This window comes from Prionailurus bengalensis, chromosome A1 (assembly GCF_016509475.1).
Source record: "Prionailurus bengalensis isolate Pbe53 chromosome A1, Fcat_Pben_1.1_paternal_pri, whole genome shotgun sequence".
Lineage (NCBI taxonomy): Eukaryota > Metazoa > Chordata > Mammalia > Carnivora > Felidae > Prionailurus > Prionailurus bengalensis.
In genome coordinates this window covers 104,787,651-104,811,335 of record NC_057343.1, presented here as the reverse complement: position 1 = coordinate 104,811,335, position 23,685 = coordinate 104,787,651, and the positions used below count along the sequence as shown (strand labels likewise).

Genomic DNA, 23,685 nt, shown 5'->3' with positions numbered 1-23,685 from the left:
CTGGTGTATTCCTCCCCCCACATCCTATTGTCTAGGTTCTTGAGCTGAACGAAAAAAGGGGCCCCTGGGAATAGAGCCTCTTTTTAAAAATGTATTGTTTTAAGAAAATTGCTATATAATTCACATACCATGAAATTATCTCTTTAAAAAGGTACAGTTGAGTGGTTTTTAGAATATTCACAGTGTTTTGCAATCATTACCGTTATCTTATTTGAGAACATTTTCATTTCACCAGGAAGGAACTTTGTACTTATTAGCACTCACTTACCATCTACCCTCTTCCCCCTGGCAACCACTCCTGTACTTTCTATCTCTATAGTTGGGCCTGTTTGGGACATTTCATGTAGATGGAATCATATCACATGTGGCCTTTTGTGTCTGGTTTCTTTAACTCAGCATAACATCAGAGCCTGTTTTTAAGCTGCGAACTGACTCTGATTGCCCTGAACAATGATGGAAGTTGAAGTTGTTACTACTGGCTTAGACTTTGTTTATGTATTTATTTTAAGATTTTATATTTAAGTAATCTTTATATCCAACGTGGGGTTCGAACTCACAACTCCAAGATCAAGAGTCCCATGCTCTGCCCACTGAGCCAGCTGGGTGCCCCTAGCTTAGACTTTAATTAAGTGTGGTTTCATAGGAGTCAGGCCTCACAGCCCACACTGGTGTGGTTAAAATGTTGATCTCCATCCATCACTGTTACCATACTCCACTTACTGGTCAGTCTCAAAATGAATGAATGAATGAATGAATGAATAAATCAGTCCTTTTTTTATAAAAATGGGAACGTGTTAGAAAATACAACTTTCACATATAGAGTGGATAGTGAAATAATATCTAAATGTCATTTATAAAATGAATAATATATCCTTTGACCTCGTCTTTTTTGCGCTTTGTACTTTTTTTTTTAATGTTTATTTTTGAGAGAGAGAGAGGAATCATGAGTGGGGGAGGAGCAGAGAGAGAGGGAGACAGATTCCCAAGCAGGGTCCGCACTGTCAGGGCAGGGCCGATGCGGGTGTTGAACCCATGAACCATGAGATCGTAACCTGAGTTAAACTCAAGAGTTGGACGCTTAGCCAGCTGAGTCACCCAGGCACCCCTCTTTTTTGGACATCAGTCCTTCACGTTGGTCTTGAGCTAGCTCAGATAGAGTAGTGTTTGCATTCATGCATTTAGTAACAGCCACTTTGAGTATCCATATCCGTGCTCACATTTGCTGGGCTGAACCTGGGGAAGTCTCTATGCATAATCTCATCAAGCTGTTCCAGCCTTAACCTAAGTCTGATGCTCTGGCTACCCTTCATGGTCCATACTGAGTCCTTTGAAGCTCTGAACCAGGAGCCAGGTGGATCAGATTGATAGTATCTGATTTATATTTCTTAGAGGTAACTGGAAATCCTAGCACAGTCTTTATTAAGTGAGCTTTCATGAGAGATACTTAGGATGCTTTCCTGCAACCTTCACATTTTTAATTCTTAAAGGAATTACTAGTTGAGGGGTCTGCAGAATAACTGGGATGTTAATGAAGGAAGTGCTAAGGTCATAATGTATAGGAGGGACTTTCATCCTTAACAATGTCCTCAAGGTGATTTCAGTTTACAGAGAGCTCCCAGACCAGGTTAGCCTATTGTGCTGTGTGGCTCTGCCTGTGAACATCTAGTTCATTTTCATGAAAACTTTCCTTTGCATCCTTGGGATAGACATATTTGTATCTTTGACTGAGTGTCTTTTTGTGATGAGGAAATGTTCTGAACTGGTTCCAGCAGGTGCCACTGTTGCTGGGTTTCTCTGCCTTGGGTGACTGTGTTTATTCCCCTGCAGCACTGCAATGGCCAAAGATGAACGGGTGAACCTGCTGTCCTTCACCGGGAGCACACAGGTGGGAAAACAGGTGGCCCTTATGGTGCAGGAGAGATTTGGTAAGTGTTGCCTTTTAATGAGGATTGCAGTTCCATCAGGGATGGATATGAAATCTAAAAGTTGGGTTTTTCCTCCCTGATCCCTTCTGAAGGGACAACAGCCATGTTTATTTGAATATCCAGGTAACAGAGGGATACAGCTATTAATGGGGAGATTGCAAATTTACTAGCATAATTTTCAGAAGGATTTCATTTTCCCCCTGAATTACCATAGTGAAATCCTATCAAATACATTTCTTTATTTCTATCAGAAGTGTTTGGCAAATTAAAAACAGAAAATTCACGCTCCAAGCAGGACCAGGGAGTACAGGACCTAGAATAAGTATGGAACGGAAGACTTAAATCTGTTCTTACTTACATTTTACGTATATATGACTGAAAAGGGTTTTATACACACAGCCTTGTATGCTTTATGGCTCATTAAGGCAGTTTTATTATTTATTTATTTATTTGTTAAAAAGATTTAATTTTTTAAAGTAATCTCTACCCACAGTGTGGGGCTTGAACTCACAACCCCAAGATGAAGAGTCCCATGCTCTACCAAACTGAGCCAGCCAGGTGCCCCCACAGGCATTGGTTTTCATTTCATTTCATTTCATTTCATTTCATTTCATTTCATTTCATTTCATTGTGTGCTTATTTATTTATTTATTTAAAATTCATGCATTTATTTTGAGAAAGAGGAAGAGAATTCCAAGCAGGCTCTATGCTGTAAGCCCAGAGCCCAACACGGAGCTTTATGCCACCAACTGTGAGATAAGACCTGAGCTGAAATCCACAGTCTAACACTTAACTGAGCCCCCAGGTGCCTGCCAAAGGCATTGCTTTTAAACAGCAAGTTTACAAACCAGTAGAGCTAATAACTAAGGTCAGCAAGGTTATAGGATACAAGATACAATACAAAGATCACTTGCATTCCTTTACTTTGACCATAAGCATTCTCAAAATGAAATTCTGAAGACATTTACACTAGTGTCAAAAAGAATAAAATACTTAAGAATAAATTCAACAGGGGCTCCTGGCTGTCTCAGTTAGTAGAGCATGCAACTCTTGATCTCAGGGTTGTGGGTTCAGGCCCCACATTGGACGTGATAACTTAAAAATAAAATCTTTAAAAAATAAGAAATACAACAAAGGAAGTTGGAGTCTTTCACACAGGAATTACTACAGAGTATCATTGAAAGTAATTAAAGAACACCTAAGTCAATGTAAAGACATCCCATTTTTACTGTTTGGGAAACTTAGTATTATTGTAGCCTAATATCAGTAATGTCCAGGTAATCTACAGATTCACTGCAATCCCTTTCCAAATGTCAGCTGGCTTCTTTGCAGAATTGACAGGCTGATCCTAAAATTCAGATGAAATGCAAAGGACCCCAAGCAGCCAAACAGTCTTGAAAAAGACCAAAGGGGGACCCATATGTCCTAATACTGCAACTTACTCTAAAAAATTCAGTATAAAAAATTCAAGACTATGTACTGGCATCAGGATAGACATAAAAATGAGTGGAATAACAGTCCAGAAATAAACCCTTCGAGTTACGGTTAACTGATTTTTGATAAGGGTGCCAGGACATTTCAATGGAGGGAAAAACTAGTCTTTTTAACAAATGGTGCTGGGACAACTAGATATCCAAGTATGTACATATGAAAGACCCCACCTTTCCTGTACACAAAAATTAACTCCTAATGTATCAAAGACCTGAATGTGAGAGCCAGAGCTACCAAACTCTTAGAAGAAAACATAGGAATAGGTTTTTGTGGCCTTGGATTAGGCAATGGTTTCTAGGATATGACCCTTAAAACATAACCAACATGAGATAGACTTCATCAAAAATAAAACTTTCGTGCTTCAGGGGCGCCTGGGTGGCTCAGTCGGTTGAGTGACCGACTTCAGCTCAGGTCATGGTCTCACGGTTTGTGAGTTTGAGCCCCGTGTCGGGCTCTGTGCTGACAGCTCAGAGTCTGGACCCTGCTTCTGATTCTGTGTCTCCCTCTCTCTCTGCCCCTCCGCCACTCATGCTGTGTCTCTCTGTGTCTCAAAAATAAATAAACATTAAAAAAAATTAAAAAAAAAAAACTTTCGTGCTTCAAAGGGTACTATCAAAAAGATGGACAGAACAACCTACAGAATGGGAGAAGGCATTTGCAAATCCTTTATCTGATAACATATTGGTATCTAGAATAAATAAAGGACTCTTAAAATTCAGCAATATAAAACACAATCCAGGGGTGCCTGAGTGGTTAGTCGGCTAAGCCTCTGATTCTTGATTTCGGCTCAGGTCATGATCTCAGGGTTTGTGAGTTCGAGCCCAAATCAGGCTTCTCGAAGACAGCACAGAGCCTTCTTGAGATTCTCTGTGTCCCTCTCTCTCTCTGCCCCTCCCCCATCTCAGAAATAAATAATAAACATTAAAAAAAATTAACCAATATATCCAACACTAGAGCAGTAGCTAAGTAAAATTTAGTCTGTCATGGTGAAGTACTATGCAGTGATTTTTTTAAAATAGCTCTTAACAACTTAGGTACATGTGTAAGAGCAAATTAGTTTGTACAATCTCAAGTAAATAGAAATGAACATTGAAGAGATTTGAAGGCCCTATACCAAATTATGAAGAGAGATTTTATTATGCTTACGAGCCATGACTTTTTCCCTGTTAGATACTTTCTGATTAAAACATTTTTTCCTGCAGTGAGCACATAGTTTTTTTTAAAGTTTCTTTAGTTTGAGAGAGTGAGAGTGAGAGAGTGAGCTAGCATGAGCAGGGTAGGGGCAGAGACAGAGGAAGAGAGAATCTCAGGCAGGCTCCACACTACCAGTGCAGACCCCGATGTGGGGCTTGATGCTGTGAACTGTGAGATCATGACCTGAGCCGAAATCAAGAGTCAGATGCATAACTGACTGAGCCATCTGAGCACATAATTTTTTAACTTCTTTTATTGTGGTAAAAAAATATGTGTGTGTGTGTGTGGAAAAACATATATGTATATATATTTTGTATTATATATATAATATAAAATGTATCATTTTAACCATTTTAAGTGTATCCTTCTGTGGCATTAAGTACATGTTCATTGTTGTGTAACGATCACCATCATCCATCTCCAGACCTTTTTTGTTTTCCCAACATCATCCCCATTAAAAACCACCTCCGTATTTCTGCCTTCTTCCAGCCCTTGGCAACCATCATTCTCCTTTCTTTCTTTTCTGGATTTGACTCTTCTAAGAACCTCCTATAAGTAGAATCACCACCCAATATTTGTCCTTTTGTGACTGGCTTACTTCACATAGCATGTCTTAAAGGTCACAACGTGTGTCAGAATTTTCTTCCTTTTTAGGGCGGAAGGTTATTCCCTTGTATGTATTTACCACATTTGGTTGATTCATTCATTCATTTAAAAAAATTTTTTTTAAATGTTTATTTCTTTTTGAGGGAGAGAGAGACAGAGCGTGAGCAGGGGGAGGGGCAGACAGAGAGGGAGACACAGAATCCAAAGCAGGCTCCAGGCTCCGAACCGTCGGCACAAGTCTGATGTGGGGCTCAAACTCACAAACCATAAGATGATGACCTGAGCTGAAGTTGGACGCTTAACCGACCGAGCCACGCAGGCACCCTGATTCGGGCATTTATTGATAGACACTTGGGCTGCTGCTACCTTGCAGCTCCTGTTTTTTGTTTTTATTTTTGTCTCCACCTTGTGGCTGTTATGAACAGCGCAGCTCTGAGCATAGGTCTGCTCTTACCTGTTCACGTTCCTGTTTTCACTTCTATTGGTTAGGTACCCAGAAGTGGATTGATAGGCATATGGTAATCCTGTGATTCATTTCTTGGAAAGTTACACAGTCTTCCACAATGACTGCTCCGTTTTACACTAAATGTTTGTGGAGTTGGGGAGGGGATATAATTTCACATTTAGAAAAAAGTTACATGACTAACACAAGAAATTCCTGTATACCCTTGAACAAAATTCACCCACTACTTACTTGCTTCCCCATTTGTTTTATCACTTTCTTTCTCTCCAGCAGCACGCACACACATAAACTGTGGGTACGTGTTGTTTTTTAACCTTTGGGGGAAAGGTGAAGACATTGTGTTTCTTCACCAAGTATTTTGGTGTATTTCTTAAGAAGGACACTGTGCCATATAACTATGTATGATAAGGTTATTAAAATCAAGAAATTTGACATCAATGCAATCCTTATGATAGAGTTTAAAAAAATTTTTCTTCACGTTTTTTATTTTTGACAGAGTGAGCAAGTGGGTGAGGGGCTGAGAGGGAGGGAGGGAATCCATAGCGGTTCCTCCCTGAAAGTGGAGCGTCCGATGTGGGGCTCAAACTCACGAACCATGAAACCATGACCTTAGCTGACGTCAGACGTTAACCGACTGAGCCATCCACGTGCCCCCTTATGCTACAGTTTAAATCAGAAAATAAACTGGGGTGCCTGGGTGGCTCAGTCTGTTAAGTGTCCAACTCTTGGTTTCGGCTCAGGTCATGATCTTGTGTTTCGTGAGATTGAGCCCCGCGCCAGGCTCTGTGCTGACATCACGGAGCCTGCTTGGGATGCTCTCCCTCTCTGTCTTTCTGCCCTTCCCTTTCTCTCTCTCTCTCTGTCTCTCAAAATAAATAAATAAACTTAAAAAAAAAAGAAAACACAGTTGAGATAGGCTGTGATTTGAGGCCATCTTTCAGTGTGCGCTAAGTACTGAAATGGGCATTAATGTGTGTTTGTGTATTTTTACAGGGAGAAGTTTGTTAGAACTTGGAGGAAACAATGCCATCATTGGTAAGGCTGCCCTTTATTTGTTTGCTGTTGAGAATAGCTTCGGTAGCCATGGTGACCATACAGAACTTGGGTGGACACTCTTTCTTCCCTCCTCTGTTGTGTGCATCTAAGACCTAATTTTAGGTTTCAGAGTTTCACTTGTGAGATAGGACACAAAGGTTTGAAGGCAGAGATAACGAGAAAGGACAGGTGTTCATGCTGGGAAATGTTACCTGGGGCTTCGAGCCTGTGTCTGAGCCTTTGTAGCTTGGCATGATTTCTTGTTTTTCCTTCTGCTTTCTGAAAACTGGCCACATGTTTCTCTAAAGTAAGTAACTTTTACATGACTTGTTGATTCCTTTATATATTAAAAAATTAGTTTGTCTATAGTAAGATCTTGGTTGAGTGCTTTTTTATTGGGAAGGATCACTTCCTTAAAGCATTTTATCACCTAACCCATAGGCTTGGAGTTTACCCACTTCTCATTTTCAGTTGTTGGGCACAAAATAGGTTATCAGCCTTTTGTGGATAATGCACATCGATGGATTGAGATTTAATAGAAGCATGGATTTTGTGATAAGAAGGCAAAACCTGGTAATTTGTATATTGCCATTGTTACCATGTGTAGATGCCTATATTGTTGTGGTGAACACCAGAAGTTTAAAAAGCATGTGGCGATGGGTTTGTTCGGGTTGGACTTCTAATCTAGAGAGTGTTCATTTGCAAATAGTTAGCATTTAGTGAGCCCTGGGTAGTTGCAGGGACTGTGCTCAGCTGTTTCATATGAGTTTATTTCCTTTAATCCCCACAAAAATCCTGTCAGGTGCCTACCATTATTAATCTCCTCTGACAACTGTACTGAGGTAAAGACCATAGAGCTCGTTATTCGGCTCTTAATGAAGGCTTCGTCGTGTGAACATGCTTACATCACTGGGGTAATGCTGACACTGTCTTCCTGAGCTTTCTGATGGCATCATCTGGTCGACCGGTTAGCTCGTCTACATCGCGACACTGACAGGTGTGTGTTTTGTTTCTCCAAGCTTTTGAGGATGCAGACCTCAGCTTGGTCGTTCCGTCGGCTCTCTTCGCAGCCGTGGGGACAGCGGGCCAGAGATGTACCACTGCGCGGCGCCTGGTGAGTGTGTCGGCGTTGGGCGCGTGACGTTGTCTTCACACCCCACTTGGTTACACGTTGCGCTGTTAGGAAGTGGTGTACAAGTATTGCTGGAAAAATGTGTTCCCGTAGACAGAACACATCTGTGGCCCTGATACACTCTTGTGTGCTCAAGGCTGATCAACCAGGGATTGTGCCCAAGCTACAAGTGGTAGAGCTGGACTGGGGACGGAGACCTCGAACAATATGGACAAAGTCCAATGTCACTTGGAGAATAAAATCAGCTATAAGTTTGAAGAATTCGAAAATTTTTCGCTAAAGGATATAGAGCTTTGGCTTCGTTATAAAAACACTTCAGTAAAACATAAAGATACTAATTTGGGGCCATAAGTCTGGTCTTACATTTCTAGACTTGATGTGACATGGTTTATTGAAAAGCAAATGTGGGTTGTCTCTGGATGAATGTATAGTCTGTGCACACATATATAGGACACATTATTATTAAGTGCACAGAGGGAGGTGTGATTTAGCATCAGCGTATGGGGTTTGGGAAGTTTAATGTCTGTACTTATATTTGAGCTGGATTTCGGTTTTGTGTGGGGTGTCAGCCTGATTTTCATGACTCTCATGGTCCTGAAAACTCAGTACTACAACCAAGCAGGTTTTGATTAGGTACAAAGTGTGGCCACATTCGACATTTTAAAAATTATTATTGTTGAGTTTTCCTCTTGTAATTAAAAATTTCAAACAGTTGTACATTTAAATTACAGAGAAATTGGCTTTGTGTTTTTACTCTTAGCCTCAATATGAACCAATTCTTTATAAGGTTAACATAATCTAAATTAGAATAAAACGGGTCTGGAAATTAAGCCTACTTTTTCTGTAACTTTTCATACTCATTTTTTCTCTGTATTTTATAACAGTTGGAGATCTGTCTTTCCTTTGTTTTTCTATAGTTCTCCAAAAACATCTGAGATATGATATTCATAGAATGTTTCCAATTTGTTGAATTTACTTTAGACATTTATTACACTAATGCTAAGAAGGAAACAGGTCATCCAAAAGATTATAATTTTAATGATATGGTGAAATGTGAAATGACATGGAAGTCAAGCCTTCGTATATTCAGCTAAGTTTTACTTTTCCTTTGTGTCTTGGAGCAAGTGTACAAGTCCATGCTTTACATTTAGTGTTAAACATTAAAGGATGCTATTAGTCACTGCCCAGATTGGTTTTCATAGGGACAGTGATGTGTAGAAAAACCCATTCCAGTACTGTGCACCTCTCCATGACTGCCAATCCATTTGCTATATGAAAACCGACCCAGACAATGGATGGCTGGACCAGTTCACCTCTGTCAGTGGGAACATAGCTTGGAGCTCACATCCTACCTAGTGTGAGTCCAAAGGCAGTCCTCCTGGTTGAGTCCTCCCTCTGGAGACCTAATCCGCCGAGAGCATGCTATTACACAACAGCCATACCAAGGCAGACCAAACAGCTGTCAATATGTGTTCACCACAACTGGGACAGATAACACTTGAGGTTCTCTGGTAATTAAGATGTTGAATGCTTTAGAGTAAAAACAGGCATAATTGCTGTGTGAAGCTTGGCCAGACAGGTCCTTAGAAACTTGGTAAAGACAAGGCTTATGATTTCTGTTTAACATCTACCAAGTGGAAATTTATTATCTTAATGTAGTTATTAAAAGTAGGAATTAAATAATTAAAGAACGTATACTTGTTTGCTTTTGTTTTCAGAGATCACAGTGTCTTAAGAACTAGTATGAACTATAAATTAGTACTATTAATAAAAATCGCACATTGTTGACAAATTTATGTGTTTATTTGAATCTTCCCTTGAATGTTTCTTTTATCGCTTAGTTTTTACATGAGAGCATCCATGATGAAGTTGTAAATAGACTTAAAAAGGCCTATGCACAGATCCGTGTGGGGAACCCTTGGGACTGTGAGTATCTGGTTGATTTCAAAGGTATTTCTTTTTGACAGTTGGTGTTACCAGTGTTTCTATCTCAGACTTTTTGTTTTTTCTTTTCTGAGAGGCCTGAGGGCATATGAAGCAGGTTATCGGGCACGTGGGGCATCAAGTCTGCTCCTAGCTTAGGATCCTGGGTGCTTGATGTAGGCTGGTGGGTGAGTCTCAAGAGATGATGTTCAGATGGGATGACTTTGACGAGCTTCTTCTCTACACTCTTTTTAAAAAAATTTTTTTTTTCTTTTATTAGCATTTATTTAGTTTTTGAGAGTCAGAGAGAGACAGAGCGCAAGCAGGGGAGGTGCAGAGAGAGGGAGACAAAGAATCAGAAGCCGGCTCCAGGCTCCAAGCCGTCAGCACAGAGCCAGATGTGGGGCTCGAACCCCCGAACTGTGAGATCATGACCTGACCCAAAGTCAGTCGCCCAACTGACTGAGCCACCCAGGCGCCCCTCTCTGCACTCTTATGACCCTTGTGCAAGCCACCACCATTCTCATGGAAGGCTGCAAGAGTGTCCCCTCCCTGACCTGCCTGCTTCCACTTTTGCCTTCCAGAGAAGCCAGAATGGTTTTTTTAAACATGTAATTAGATGAAATAATTCATTTTCCTGCTTCATACACTCCAGTGACTTCTAATGGCTCTTCAGCTGAAACCTGGATCCCTTCCAAGTCTCTCTGGATCAGGCTCACAGTCTCTCATGACGTGACCTCTGCCTCCTCCCCTGCCCACCCCCTGACTGGCTGTGTACCATTTCCTCCCTTGCTCCCTGAGCTCCAGCTTTCCCATCTTTCTTGTAGAGCTCCCAGTGTCCACGTTTCGTTCTGCTACTCTTTCCGCTGGAATCCTCTTCAGCCCGCTTTTCCCGTGACTGGTGCTCTAAGATTCCCCTGAGGCCTCCCTAGATCTCCCTTCTTCCTCTGTCCCCTGGCCACTTTTAATGGTCTGGATTCCAGCAGCCATATAGGGCTGCATCTCTTTTTCCCTGTTCCGTTCCACACCAGCTCCTGAGCCTGTGAACTTCTTAGAGCATGATCTCATGGTCATGAATAAACGGATCGTATATTTTTAGTGTGGCGCTCTGATTAATTGATAGCCATTCCTTTAACCCAGGGATTGACAGATTTCACTACCTCCTTATGTAGAGAAACTTTAAGCAGGACACAGTCCCACCCCCTGGTTTAAGTGTCTGCGGTGACTACTGTGGCAGAGACAGCCTGTGTCATGCAGAACGTTGACTATTTCCTGTCTAGCCTTTTACCAGAAGAGTTTGCTGACTCCTTGTCTACACTGAGAGGCTGTCTGAAGGGGTGGGGCTGTTCATTGGGAAAGGTTTTCTAACAGTAATGATGCCTTTTGGGGTGAAATGACACACATTCCTTTTCCTCTGCAGCTAATGTCCTCTACGGGCCACTCCACACAAAACAGTCAGTGAGCATGTTTCTTGGAGCAGTGGAGGAAGCAAAGAAAGAAGGTGGCACTGTGGTCTATGGTGGCAAGGTAATGACAGCCCAGCTCAGTAGTGACAGATGTTTGCTTCCTTTCCTTTCAGCTTGAGCAGGGCTCTGGGCAGATGGCGAAGGGTCCCCCAACTACTGACTTTGCCTTCTCCATCTTTTCATAAGGGGGAAATAGGTGTTTCAATGAGTGACAACATAAAATGCATGGAACACTTCTGGAAGGACACACAAGAAACTCCGAGTCGTGATGGCTGTTGAATTGAGACCCTGGGAATTTGTACGGAAGGGAGACCTTTCCATGGGACAGTCCAAGACTTTGTATTCAGAGCAATCAGAATCTGTATTTAGTGGTTACTTTTAAAAGTCAGTTAAGGCAGGAAATCAAAGGATATGAAGCAGTTTCGCTGTAGATCTCTTGGCTGCAAGCGTTTCCACCACAAACGTTACTGTTGGATAACCAATCAGTTATAAGGCACTTTGGTATAAAGGCAACAAAAATAACTGACCATTGGTTGGGCAGTGTGTTGGTCTAGTCACTGGGTTGACTCCGGGGTTTCTTTTTTCCATTGATGGTGTACTCCCATTTTTGTATCACTGATGGGAGGTCACTGTAGTGGTGCCGAGTTCTGAACTCACGTTTCCCATGAACTTTGCACTTTGCATTTCCCATAGAGCTTTGAAACGTCTGTCGGGGACACACAGCGACATGTGTAGAACAACAAACACAGGGTAGAAGGTTTTCATAGCACAATACAAAGCTCTGTTAAAAATATGTATCCTAGTATTGGGGAACTGATACCTCTGGTTTTTTTTTTAATGTTAATAAAAAAATTTTTTTGTTAGAGGCACCTGGGTGGCTCAGGTCATGATCTCACGGTTTGTGGGTTTGAGCCCCGTGTCGGGCTCTGTGCTGACAGCTCGGAGCCTTGGAGCCTCCTTGTGATTCTGTGTCTCCCTCTCTCTCTGCCCCTCCCCCACTCACGCTTTGTCTCTCTTGCTCACTTGCTCTCTCTCAATAAATAAAACATTTAAAAACATAAAAAATAAAATTTTTTTATTAATGTTTATTTTTGAGAGAGAGCAAGTAAGTCACATGTGGGAGTGAGGAAGGACAGAGAGAGGAAGACAGAGGATCTGAAGTAGGCTCCACACTGACAGCAGAGAGCCCGATGCAGGGCTTGAACTCATGAATCATGAGTTCCCGACCTGAGCTGAAGCCAGACACTTAACCGATTGAACCACCAAGGAACCACATTAAATGTTTGCTTATTTTCTAGAGAGAGAGAGAGAGAGAGAGAGCAAGCTGGGGAGGGGCAGAGAGAGAAGGGGACTGAGGATCAGAAGTGGGCCCTGCTGACAGCAGAGCACGTGCGCGCGCGCACACACACACACACGCCTTGTTAAATAGAGGTGTGTTTGTATATTTGTGTATTTTTTGTTACTCGTGTTACTTTTTTTTCTTTGTGTAACATGTACTTAAGTTATGTAATGCAATGTGGTGTTACAGTAATAGATACTGCTGCCATGCATGGGATTGGGAGTTGATACAGTTGACTCTTGGAAAACACACAGCTCAAAGAATAACACAAGCACGGTGGAGACTAGACCACCCAACCATGGGCATCAAGAGTATTTTACAGAAGGAATGCAAGCATTAGTTAAGTGGACATGAACTAGTAATTTGGTTCCATGGAGGTTGGTTAGGAGAGTGTCTACAGTGTACTCTTGGGGCTTTTGATTTTTGTACAGTATGTATTGGTTTCCTAGGGCAGACTGGCTCATTTAAGTGACAGAAATTGATACCGTTGTGGGGGCTGAGTCTAAAATCAAGGTCCTGGCAGAGTTTCTGTTGAGGCCTGTGTTCTTGGCATGCAGACGGCCACCATATTGGTGTGTGCACATGGCTTTTCCTTTGTGTTTCTGGTATCTCTTCCTCTTGTAAGGATGTCAGTTCTGGCTGATTAGGGCCCCTCACATGTGACCTCATTTGAACTTTAATTACTTCCGTAAAGATTCTGTTTCCAGTGGTGCCTGGGTGGCCCAGTCAGTTAAGCGTTGGACTTCGGCTCAGGTCATGATCTTGCAGTTTGTGGGAATGAGCCCTGTGTCAGGCTCTGTGCTGACAGCTCAGATCCTGGAGCCTGCTTTGGATTCTTTGTCTTCCTCCCCAGTCATGTGCACACACGTGCTTTCTCTCTCTCTCTCTCTCTCTCTCAGAAAAAACATTCAAAAATGAATAAATAGATGTTCTGTCTCCAAATTCAGTCACACTGTACCGGTTAAAGCTTCAGTATAGGAATTTGGGGATGGTGGGCACAGTACTGTCTTTATTTATTTATTGTAATTTTTTTTTAATGTTCATTCATTTATTTTGAGAGAGAGAGGGAGAGAATCCCAAGTAGGTTTTATGCTGTCAGCATAGAGCCCAATGTGGGGCTTGAACCCACAAACTGTGAGGTCATGATCTGAGCCGAAATCAAGGGTCAGACATTAAAATTTTTTTTTTTTAACATTTTATTTATTTTTGAGACAGAGAGACAGAGCATGAACGGGGGAGGGGCAGAGAGAGAGGGAGACACAGAATCGGAAGCAGGCTCCAGGCTCTGAGCCATCAGCCTAGAGCCCGACGCAGGGCTCGAACTCATGGACCGCAAGATCGTGACCTGAGCTGAAGTCAGATGCTTAACCGACTGAGCCACCCAGGCGCCCAAGGGTCAGACATTTATTTTTTTTTTTAATTTTTTTTTTTTAATTTTTTTTTTCAACGTTTATTTATTTTTGGGACAGAGAGAGACAGAGCATGAACGGGGGAGGGGCAGAGAGAGAGGGAGACACAGAAAAAAATATGGAACGCTTCACGAATTTGCGTGTCATCCTTGCGCAGGGGCCATGCTAATCTTCTCTGTATCGTTCCAATTTTAGTATATGTGCTGCCGAAGCGAGCACTCAGACATTTAAATAACTGAGCCATCCAGGCACCCCTCACATTACAGTCTTAAAACACAGACGGTGCAGATGATGTATTTTTACACTGTATAAGTTTTTTAAAAAGCCACATGTAACGGTGTTTCAGTGTAACCTCATCCTTCTTTTTTCTATTTTTATCTGACCGACTAACTTAGGAACGATAGGAGGCAGAGAACGTTTTCATTCGTGATGACGTTATTTTTGGGAAATAATTCACCTGTAGATGGTGTTTGTCTGTTTTTTTTTAATTTTCCTCCACAAGTACGGCAAAGATTGTATCTGATGACCCAAAGTAGCAGAAGACAAAATGCTTTCATTCTCGTGATTTTACTTCTCTACTGAAGGTTATGGATCGTCCTGGAAATTATGTAGAACCAACCATTGTGACAGGTCTGGCCCATGATGCGTCCATTGCCCACACAGAAACGTTTGCTCCGATCCTTTATGTCTTTAAATTCAAGGTAAAAGTGGATTCTGTTTGCTTTTTCTCTAGTTTAATGTTGAAAAAACAAATGAGAAGAGTAAGGAAAATGAAAGTATGTGTAATTTCACTCTCTTAGCCTAGAGGGAGGTTTTAGGTAGTTACTCTGCAAGAAAAACTGCCTGTGGGGAATAAAAGAGAGGCACCTATGCCCTTCTCCGCTCAGGTTAGACAAAAACTGACCGCTACCCCTCCCAGGTCCACTCTCTGCAATCCCAAGAGATTGAATCAAGATTGGAATGTGCCGTAATTAACAGTTAAAAAATAATGAGAATTGTGTCTTTTTACAGTTATATGATTGATGTTTAAAACACTTAAATGGTTTATCACTGGTTTACATGATGTCACTAGAGGTATAATTTCATGTTTTATAGTGTGTGTGTGACTAAATTCTTGAGCAAATTATTTAGTGTCTCTTGCCTAATCTTTAAACCGTGGATAATATAAAACCTGTATCATTGGATGAGGATTAAATAACTAAGTGTACTGTAAGCAGTTAGATCTGTGGGTTGTGCATAATTGGAGCTCTGTAAATTAATTCTTACATAGTAGCTTGGATGGAAGCATGTACTCCTCTGTTTCTCAGAGTACAATTAAGGGAAAAACACACAAAGCTGTGTATCAGAGAAACGGAATTAGTAGGTTAATCTTTAGTTTACTTTTGTGCCCAAAAGTTATACGTCTTATGAATGTACCGTTGTGAACTTGGACCTGAATTCTGTATCACTCCACTGTCTGTCCTTTTAGAGTGAAGAAGAAGTCTTTGCATGGAATAATGAAGTAAAACAGGGACTTTCAAGTAGCATCTTTACCAAGGATTTGGGCAGAATCTTCCGCTGGCTTGGGTATAACTTTGTCTATTTTGAAAACTTATGTAAGTCTAATTTGTCTCGTGATTGGACTTATAAAAAAGAAAGTGAAACCATCCTAGCTGAAATACGTATTTGAGCATCTAGAGTCTTAGAGGTTTGGATTTTTTGTTTGTTGGGTTTTTTTTTTTTTTTTAATTTTTTAGTGTTTATTTTTGAGAGAGAGAGAGACACAGAGCTTGAGCAGAGAAAGTGTAGAGAGAGAGGGAGACACAGAATTCAAAGCAGGCTCCAGGCTCTGGGCTGTCAACACAGAGTCCCAATATGGGGCTTGAACCCATGGACTGGGAGATCATGACCTGAGCTGAAGTCGGCTGCTTAACCGACTGAGCCCCCCAGACGTCTTGTTGTTTGTTTTGTTTCTTAATTTCCTAATGGGTTGCTCTCAACCATGCTTCCCTTTTTACACACAGACCGAAAGGATCAGACTGTGGCATTGTAAACGTCAATATCCCAACGAGTGGGGCCGAAATTGGAGGTGCATTTGGTATGTAAAGAATCCTTTTCCACGTTGGGGGCAGTATGTTAGATGTTGGCGTTGCCATAACAAAATACCATGGACTGGGTGCCTTAAAGAACAGAAATTTATTTTCTCACAGTTTTGAAGGCTGTGAGTCCAGCCAAGGTCAAGGTTTTGGCAATGTTGGTTTCTCCTGAAGCCTCTTTCCTGGCTTGTGGTCCTTGCGTGGCTTTTTCTCTGTGGAAGCACAAGTATCACTGCTGTCTCCTCCTTTTTTCTGAGGACACCAGTTCTGTTGTTTTAGGCACCCACCTTTATGATTTCATGGGTTTTTTCCCTTATGACTTCATTTAACCTTAATTACCTCCTTAAAGGTTCTCTTGTCAAACACAGCCACATTCTAAGTATTGGAAGTTCCGTCTTCCAGCTTGGGAATTTGGGGTGGGGACACAATCAAGAGAGCACAAGAAAAGCAGTAGTAGCTTTTAGAAAAGTTTGACTAAGAAACTGGAATAATAGAACCTGGTAACAACCTGGTCTTACATGCCTGAGAGAGCTTATGTGTCATGTGCAGAGTTCTTGTCCAGGGTCTGACTTTTTTCTCCAATGCAGTATCCCATTAGAGCCAGGGCCCTTAAGATATGTGACCCCTTGAAATGGCATCTCTTTTGGGGGGAAATGGTCCATGACCCCGACAGCATTAAGAACCCTTGGCTTTAGGCATAAACCAGCAAGTTTCACATGAAAAATTCTGGTTTTTAATTGCTAAGCAGTGTGCTAAGTGTCCAATGTTATCTTTTATTTTAGATAAAATACTAAATTGGTTTTTTCACTGGGTTCTGCTTGTATTTTCTAAGTCTTGAGTTTTTTGTTTGTTTTAATGTTTATTTATTTTGAGAAAGAGAATCCCAAGCATGCTCCATGCTGTTAGCACAGAGCCTGAGATGGGCTCGATCTCATGACCCTTGAGCTCATGATCTGAGTCGAGATAAAGAATCAGATGCTTAACCAACTGAGCCACCCAGGTTCCCCTCCACAGTTAATTTTTAGATGGAAAAAGCTGTTCTCCCACTTTTCCTCCTCATTACCAGAGGCAACTACTTTGAGATTATTACTGGGGGGAAAAAAACAAACATAAATTTACCTTTGAATTTACTTCAATTAAAAAAAAAAGTTTTTATTTATTTATTTTTAATCAATTTTTTTTTTTTTTGATTGAGAGAGCGGGAGGGGGGAGGGGTAGAGAGAGAGGGAGAGAGAGGATCCAAAGCCCGTTGTGTATTGATAGCAGCAAGTTCGACATTGGGCTCGAACTCAACAACCTTGAGATCATGACCCGAGCTGAAGTCAGATGCTCAATCAACTGAGCCATCCAGATGCCCCTAATTTTTATTTATTTATTTTAAGCACTCTCTCCACCCATCTTGGGGCTTGAACTCTTGAACCTGAGATCCAGAGTCACATACTCTACCAGCTGACCTAGCCAGGCGTCAAAGTAGTGTTTTAACTGCTTACTTTTTCTCCATTATGTGTTGACCCTCTGTTAGGATAGATGAACCTTCTCAACCCTCCTTCTCTGTGTGTGTGGCATGACATTATCATGCCAGGAGAGATTAAGGGGAGACCAGAGGAACCAACCAAGCTTCTTAAGAGTGCTCTCTCTCTCAGAGTCAACACAGGATGTGCTTAATTCTTCCAGCAATGGATTGTGACAAAATACCTAAAATGTCATCTACCAGGAAAGCTCATTAGAGATTCAGCACCCACAGCGTTTACTGGGGGCTGGTCATCTAGGCACCCTTTCCCTGGCATATACCAAAATTCCAGACTCCCTGAAGGAAAGCAGGTGTTTAACATAAACCCCGTTGTATGAAAACAGGTGAGGCCCAGTGAGACACTTGTATCTTTTAGGGAAAGTTTTACAGTGTCGGGAAAGGTATAGCAGCCAGGTTCCCAGATGCAGCAAGATCACAAGCCATGCATTTCCTGTGTAGTTGGCAATAATGTTTCCTCAGAGATTTGTGACGTTGTTATCCATGGGCATTATGGTTTTTGGTATTGTGGTTGGAAAGCCCAGTCCACTTTGATATCTGATCTCTTTTCTTTTTTTTTCCTATATCACAAAATTCGGGGTCTACTTTTTATGTCGGTGGAGATCACTGTAAAAAATTTTCTGGCATTGGGCCAGTGATGAGCATTAGAATATTGGGGCTCATTTTCAGTACTGGGGAGTTTTGACTAGTTTTGTTTTGGTAATGTTTCTTTGACAATTATTTTCCCTTCCTTTTTTTTTTTTTTTTTTAAGACTTTATTTTTAAGTAATCTCTACAGCTAACGTGAGGCTTGAATTTACGACCCCAAGATCAGGGGTCGCAAGCTTTACTGACTGAGCCAGCCAGGCATCCCAATTTTTCTCTTGCTAATTACTAGAACTATTACTTGAATACTAGCTCTTGAAGACTTGTCTAATTATGTTATCTTTTTCCTCCTATTTTTCATCTTTTTGTTTTTATGGTTTGTTTTTTTTTTCCCCATATGGGAGATATCCTCAGTTGGTTTTTTTTTTAAGATTTTTTTTTTTTTTTTTTTAAGTAATCTCTACATCCAGTGTGGGGCTTGAACATACCACCCCGAGATCACGAGTCTTATGCTCTTCTGATTGAGCCAGCCAGGTTCCCCCTCAGATTTTTCTCTTAGCTCTTCTGTTAACTATTTTCTCCTCTGTTTAGTATCTGTATAGTATTTAGTATCTATTACTAAACACAACATCAAGACTTAATGTCTTGTGATTTGATGGCACACTTTTACATAGTATCCTTTTCTTGTATGGAATCATTAACTTCTTATAATCTAAGGATATTACCATAGCATTTAAAATATTATAAAAGCAGAGTATGTATATTGTAGATAATAATGTATAGCTAAGCATAAATGAGAAAATAAAATTTTATTTCTAGCAACTAGAGTTTTCCCATTTTAACACATTGTCTCATGGTAAGGTTCGTTTTCTTTTGCTTCTTGGCAAATTTGTTTCCTCTTTATTCCTCCCCCCCCCCCCCCCGCCCCCCTTCTAGTTCTTTCTTCCTGTTTATTTGGTTTATTTGATCTCTTTTTTGTTTGTAGAGGAGATACTCTGAGCTAAATGTAAACGCACTGGTTGGGTAGCTCTGGTCTTCTTTTGGTATCTTTCTGTGCTGCTGAGTAGGAGCCAGTAAAGACAAACTGCTCAAGAGATACAAATTTCTTGTGTGTTTGTCTAGGAGGAGAAAAGCACACTGGGGGCGGCCGCGAGTCTGGTAGTGATGCCTGGAAACAGTACATGAGAAGATCCACTTGGTAAGACCAGGCTTTGGGAGGATGGGTTTGGGCTTCGAGCTGTTGGTTGGAATGCTCTTTTAAAATTAAAAGCTCTTCTGCTTCCTGTTCTGTGCACAGCTTCACTTAATTTTGGTTTGCTTCACTTAGTTTTGGTTCTTTCTTTCTTTCTTTCTTTCTTTCTTTCTTTCTTTCTTTCTTTCTTTCTTTCTTTTTTTCTGAGGCTATAACTATCTTTAAAAGTTTTTTAATGTTTGTTTATTTTTGAGAGAGAGATGGAGCATGAATAGGGGAGGGGCAGAGGGAGAGAGAGGGAGACACAGAATCCGAAGCAGGCTCCAGGCTCTGAGCTGTCCACACAGAGTCCGACACGGGGCTTGAACCCATAAGCCATGAGATCATAACCTGAGCTGAAACCAAGGGTTGGACGCTTGACTGACTGAGCCACCAGGAGCCCCGGGACCCATATAATAGGGATATTGTTCCTCTCAGGAGAAAATATAGGTATATAATTACTAGGCAAGATATTTATTTTCTAAAATATTGCATTGTATTTTATTTCTGTTGGAATGAGAATATCTGTGTTTTTCCTTCTAGTTCAGTACAAGTTATTGAGAAATAAATGAAGAAAATTATATTCCCCATATTCTTGTGCCCTGAAGACTATGAATAACATGTTTGATAGGTGTTTTCCCAGATGTGTTTCTCTCCCTCTTTTTTTTTTTTTTTTTCCCTAACACTGGATCTGTACTAACTTTGTCCTAATTTTGTTTTTCTTCACCAACTTGTATCTTGGACATCTCACCTTGTAATATATACAGATAGGCTAAATTTTCTTAATGGCATAAAATAGTCTATATTATGTGTGTACTACTCTTTTTGTAATTTGTTCATATTTTTTTCCCCTCTAGCACCATCAACTACAGTAAGGACCTTCCTCTAGCTCAAGGAATCAAGTTTCAGTAAAGGTGACAGTAAATTGGCGTTACATCACAACTCACAGGCATTCTCGCAACTCTTTCTTCTGAAGACAAAGAAAAATTAAGATTTGCCCTGAATAAATAAATGCGTTATTTTGAATATGCTTGGCTAATCTCTTAGCCCTGACGCCCCAACTAAGTCAAGAGACTTATCTTTAAACAAATAAAAATACAGATGTCACAACATGAGCCATATTTAGTAACAGATAGATTGGGTGAATTTTTATGTTGCTAGTAGTTCATGCTTTAAAAAATTTTTGTATTATAATTTAGAAGAAACTAGTAGATGCTATAGTAGGAATTTGGAAAAACACAGAATGGAGAAGAAAAAGGAAGTCTTCTTGGTAGGCCGAGTGTGAGTAAAGGTTTCTGTAGTGAGTATTGATTCACCTTACCCTCAAGCATGTGCGGGGAAGAGTGGTGTTTGAAGGGAGTGTGTTGATGTTCGTGCACGTCGAGGAGCACAGCGCAATATCCATGGGGAATGCCTTGCTTTGTGTGAAACGACTAAGGGTTATTCATCGCCATTACCGCTTCCCTTGCTCATGTCCACTCGTGTCCCCACAAAAGAGCTGTGCATGGTGGACCTAGGTTTTGCTCCTGCCGTAGAACCTGTACCCGCCAAGGGCTGTGCCTGTGTCTACTGAAAGTGTGCTGGCATTAGACCATTGACTTTAGCTATTATGTTTATGCATTTGCCCTTGGATTTGTTCTGGGAGAATGACTACAGTGTGTGTGGCAGCATGTGGTAGTAGTGACCTGAGGAATGTTCACTCGTTCGTGGCTGAGAATCTGCCTCCTCCTCTCAGGAAGCTGAGTCTTTGGAGTGGGTCATCCCAAGGTTTCCTGTTGAGTCTGTGTTGGCTCTTGAAGGTCTCCTGTCGTCTTGGCAGTCTGTACTCTCTTGCCAGTTTGGACCTGGGTGGAAGCCTTCCAAGAAGATAACATTTGTAGATAATTTGATGCATCAGGATGTATGGACAGATTTGGACAACTGGCAAAGAATGGGTTATGACCCAGAGAAGTAATAAGCAAATGAGAAAACCAGGCAGTTACAAATTTATCAGGGTGGGAAAGGTATTCGTAATATGTCCGATGGCGTAGCTGTGACTGGTGTTCACCAATGCATGCTGTTGTCAACCTTGAGTATTAATTAAGCAAAATGCTGATGATGCGTACCTCTTGAGAGCTTGTTGGCCGGAAGAAGTCGGGTACATCAAAGAGGTGGACGGTTCATGTTCTTCAGTGGAAAATCAATAGTGCCTAAAATTACAAAAGAAGTAGTAACGGGCTCATGCAGGTAGGGAGATAAACTTTTAGGAATCATATACTGACAGGCCATTATTATTTTGTAAAATTCTGCAAGGTGATTTTTTGATTGAAATATTTTCTTATATCTTGGGTTTTTCCAGCATATTATTTTTAAACAAATGTTCTAAATTACAAGCTGTATCAGTGTTTTCACTTAACGTTTTTTACGTTTATAATTTCTGTTAGGTATTTAAGGAGGCTCTCCATCCTCCTGTGCATCTGTTAAAGCCATGACATGGTGGCCGATTTCCTAGCATGCTGGGATGACTGGCAGCCCTCATCCTGGGTGTAGAAGCCGAGTAAAACGAATTCTGAAAGCTTTTTTTGAAACCAGTTCATAATTTTTCTACATAATGTTTCTAGCAGTTACAAGGAAATGTTTTTGTCACAATGTTTATTAAAAAAATTTTGTGCTTAAATTGGCCCCCTTTGTTCTTTTTTACTGACCTAAGAAATAAAAGTTGCTTATTAGTGTTCTTTTTTTTTTTTTTAATATTTATTTGAGAGAGCAAGCAGGAGGAGGGGCAGAGAGGGAGAGAGAATCCCAAGCAGGCTCCGCACTAGGAGCCCAGAGCCCGATGTGGGGCTTGACCCCACAGACTGTGAGATCATGCCCTGAGCTGAAATCCAGAGTCGGATGTTTAACCGAGTGAGCCACCCAGGCGCAAGCAAGTGGTGGTGTCCATCCGTGTGTGTTGTTACGGTCATATTTTTCAGGTACTAGCGATCCTGCAGCGTTTCGTGATCTCCGTTTCCACGGAGCCCCTCGTGACTGCTTGCATCTGCTACTGTAGTGGCACTGCCGGTTCCCCATCCCCTGTGTGTCCTGTGTGGACACGGGAGGTGGGGTTAGCGTGCCAGCTCCCACTCTGCCGTGAACCCTGTTTCTTGGTGTGTTGCTGTACTTCTCCAGGCCGGGGGGAGAGCATCCCGACGGCTGATCCTACGATCCTGACTCTTGTGCTTCCACCGGCAGGCGTCGGGATGCTCGATTGTTCTGGCTTCCCTTTGGGGAGGGGCGCACTCGTGATGAAGACCACACGCGGTGGTGATGGGGCAGTTTTCTCAAAGGCAATGTGGTGCAGTTTTTTCACTCCTCTCTTCCCTATTGTGTAACCACAGATCATTCTTGGTGGCATTTGTTGTCCCTGGGAATGCTGAAGGGACTGAGGAGTGTGCCTCCTTGCCCTTCTGCCCTTCCCTAACACTCACAGACCTGTCTCCTGTTGCCTTCACTGCAATGTTCTTTTATCTGCCTGCTAGGTGTAGGCATTTGCAGTGATGACTGTGCTTTCTCCCCTTTTCCTATTTATCCCCTCTTGAACGTAACTGCTCCTGTTTGTTTTTTTTCCCTGCTGTTTGTTGACCTTAACGGGTTTTTACAAGGATATATGATGAGATTAAGTACCAGGACATTTAGTTTTCAGTTCCAGAAAATGTTCACACATTCTGATGCACTCAAGTTTTGGACTTTTCATGCAATCAAATTATTGATTTAAAAAAAAAAATCTTTATTTATTTACTTTGAGAGGTGGGGAGAGAGAGAGTGAAAATCCCAAGTAGGCTCCACGCTCAGTGTGGAGCCCAATGTGATGCTCGAACTCAAAACGGTGAGATCATGACCTGAGCCAGAATCAAGAGTCAGACATTTAACTGACTGAGTCATCCAGGTGCCCGCTTGGTTTCTTTTTTAAAGATTTTATTTTTCAGTACTCTCTACAAACAACATGGAGCTTGAACTTAACAACTTGAAGATCAAGAGTCACATGCTGTGCCACCTGAGCCAGCCAGGTGCCCCACATCTGTTGATCTCTTATAGTTTTAACAATTTAAGTGTAGAAAGTTAGGTTGTAGTCTACAGCCATACCACCCTGAATGCACTCGATCTCGTCTGATCTCAGAAGCTAAGCAGGGTTGGGCCTGGTTAGTACTTGGATGGGAGAAAGGTTATAAATTTTTCCTCTGCTTTTTCTTTTTTTAAAAGCTTTTTTTTTTTTTTTAAAGAATTCTTGTACACAGGTAAAAATTTAATGAACCTAGAATGCT

The 23,685-nt window shown here is 41.3% G+C and overlaps 1 protein-coding gene and 1 non-coding gene across 2 annotated transcripts in view; one reads left to right on the top strand and one right to left on the bottom strand.

Annotated features, from left to right (window-relative positions):
* The window catches only part of ALDH7A1 (aldehyde dehydrogenase 7 family member A1), a 41,440-nt gene extending 19,382 nt beyond the window's left edge, over positions 1-22,058 (top strand). The window contains exons 9-18 of the mRNA XM_043586642.1: positions 1,828-1,925; positions 6,673-6,714; positions 7,734-7,828; positions 9,688-9,772; positions 11,190-11,296; positions 14,568-14,684; positions 15,452-15,549; positions 15,987-16,060; positions 19,294-19,369; positions 20,260-22,058. Of these exons, the coding sequence (XP_043442577.1) occupies positions 1,828-1,925; positions 6,673-6,714; positions 7,734-7,828; positions 9,688-9,772; positions 11,190-11,296; positions 14,568-14,684; positions 15,452-15,549; positions 15,987-16,060; positions 19,294-19,369; positions 20,260-20,314 (847 nt within the window). The 3' untranslated portion in view covers positions 20,315-22,058. The remainder of the gene's footprint in view (positions 1-1,827; positions 1,926-6,672; positions 6,715-7,733; positions 7,829-9,687; positions 9,773-11,189; positions 11,297-14,567; positions 14,685-15,451; positions 15,550-15,986; positions 16,061-19,293; positions 19,370-20,259) is intronic.
* LOC122496256 lies at positions 14,096-14,202 on the bottom strand. The gene has a single exon (XR_006300741.1). It is a non-coding gene; the product is annotated as a U6 spliceosomal RNA (small nuclear RNA).
* Positions 22,059-23,685: the final 1,627 nt, after the last annotated feature.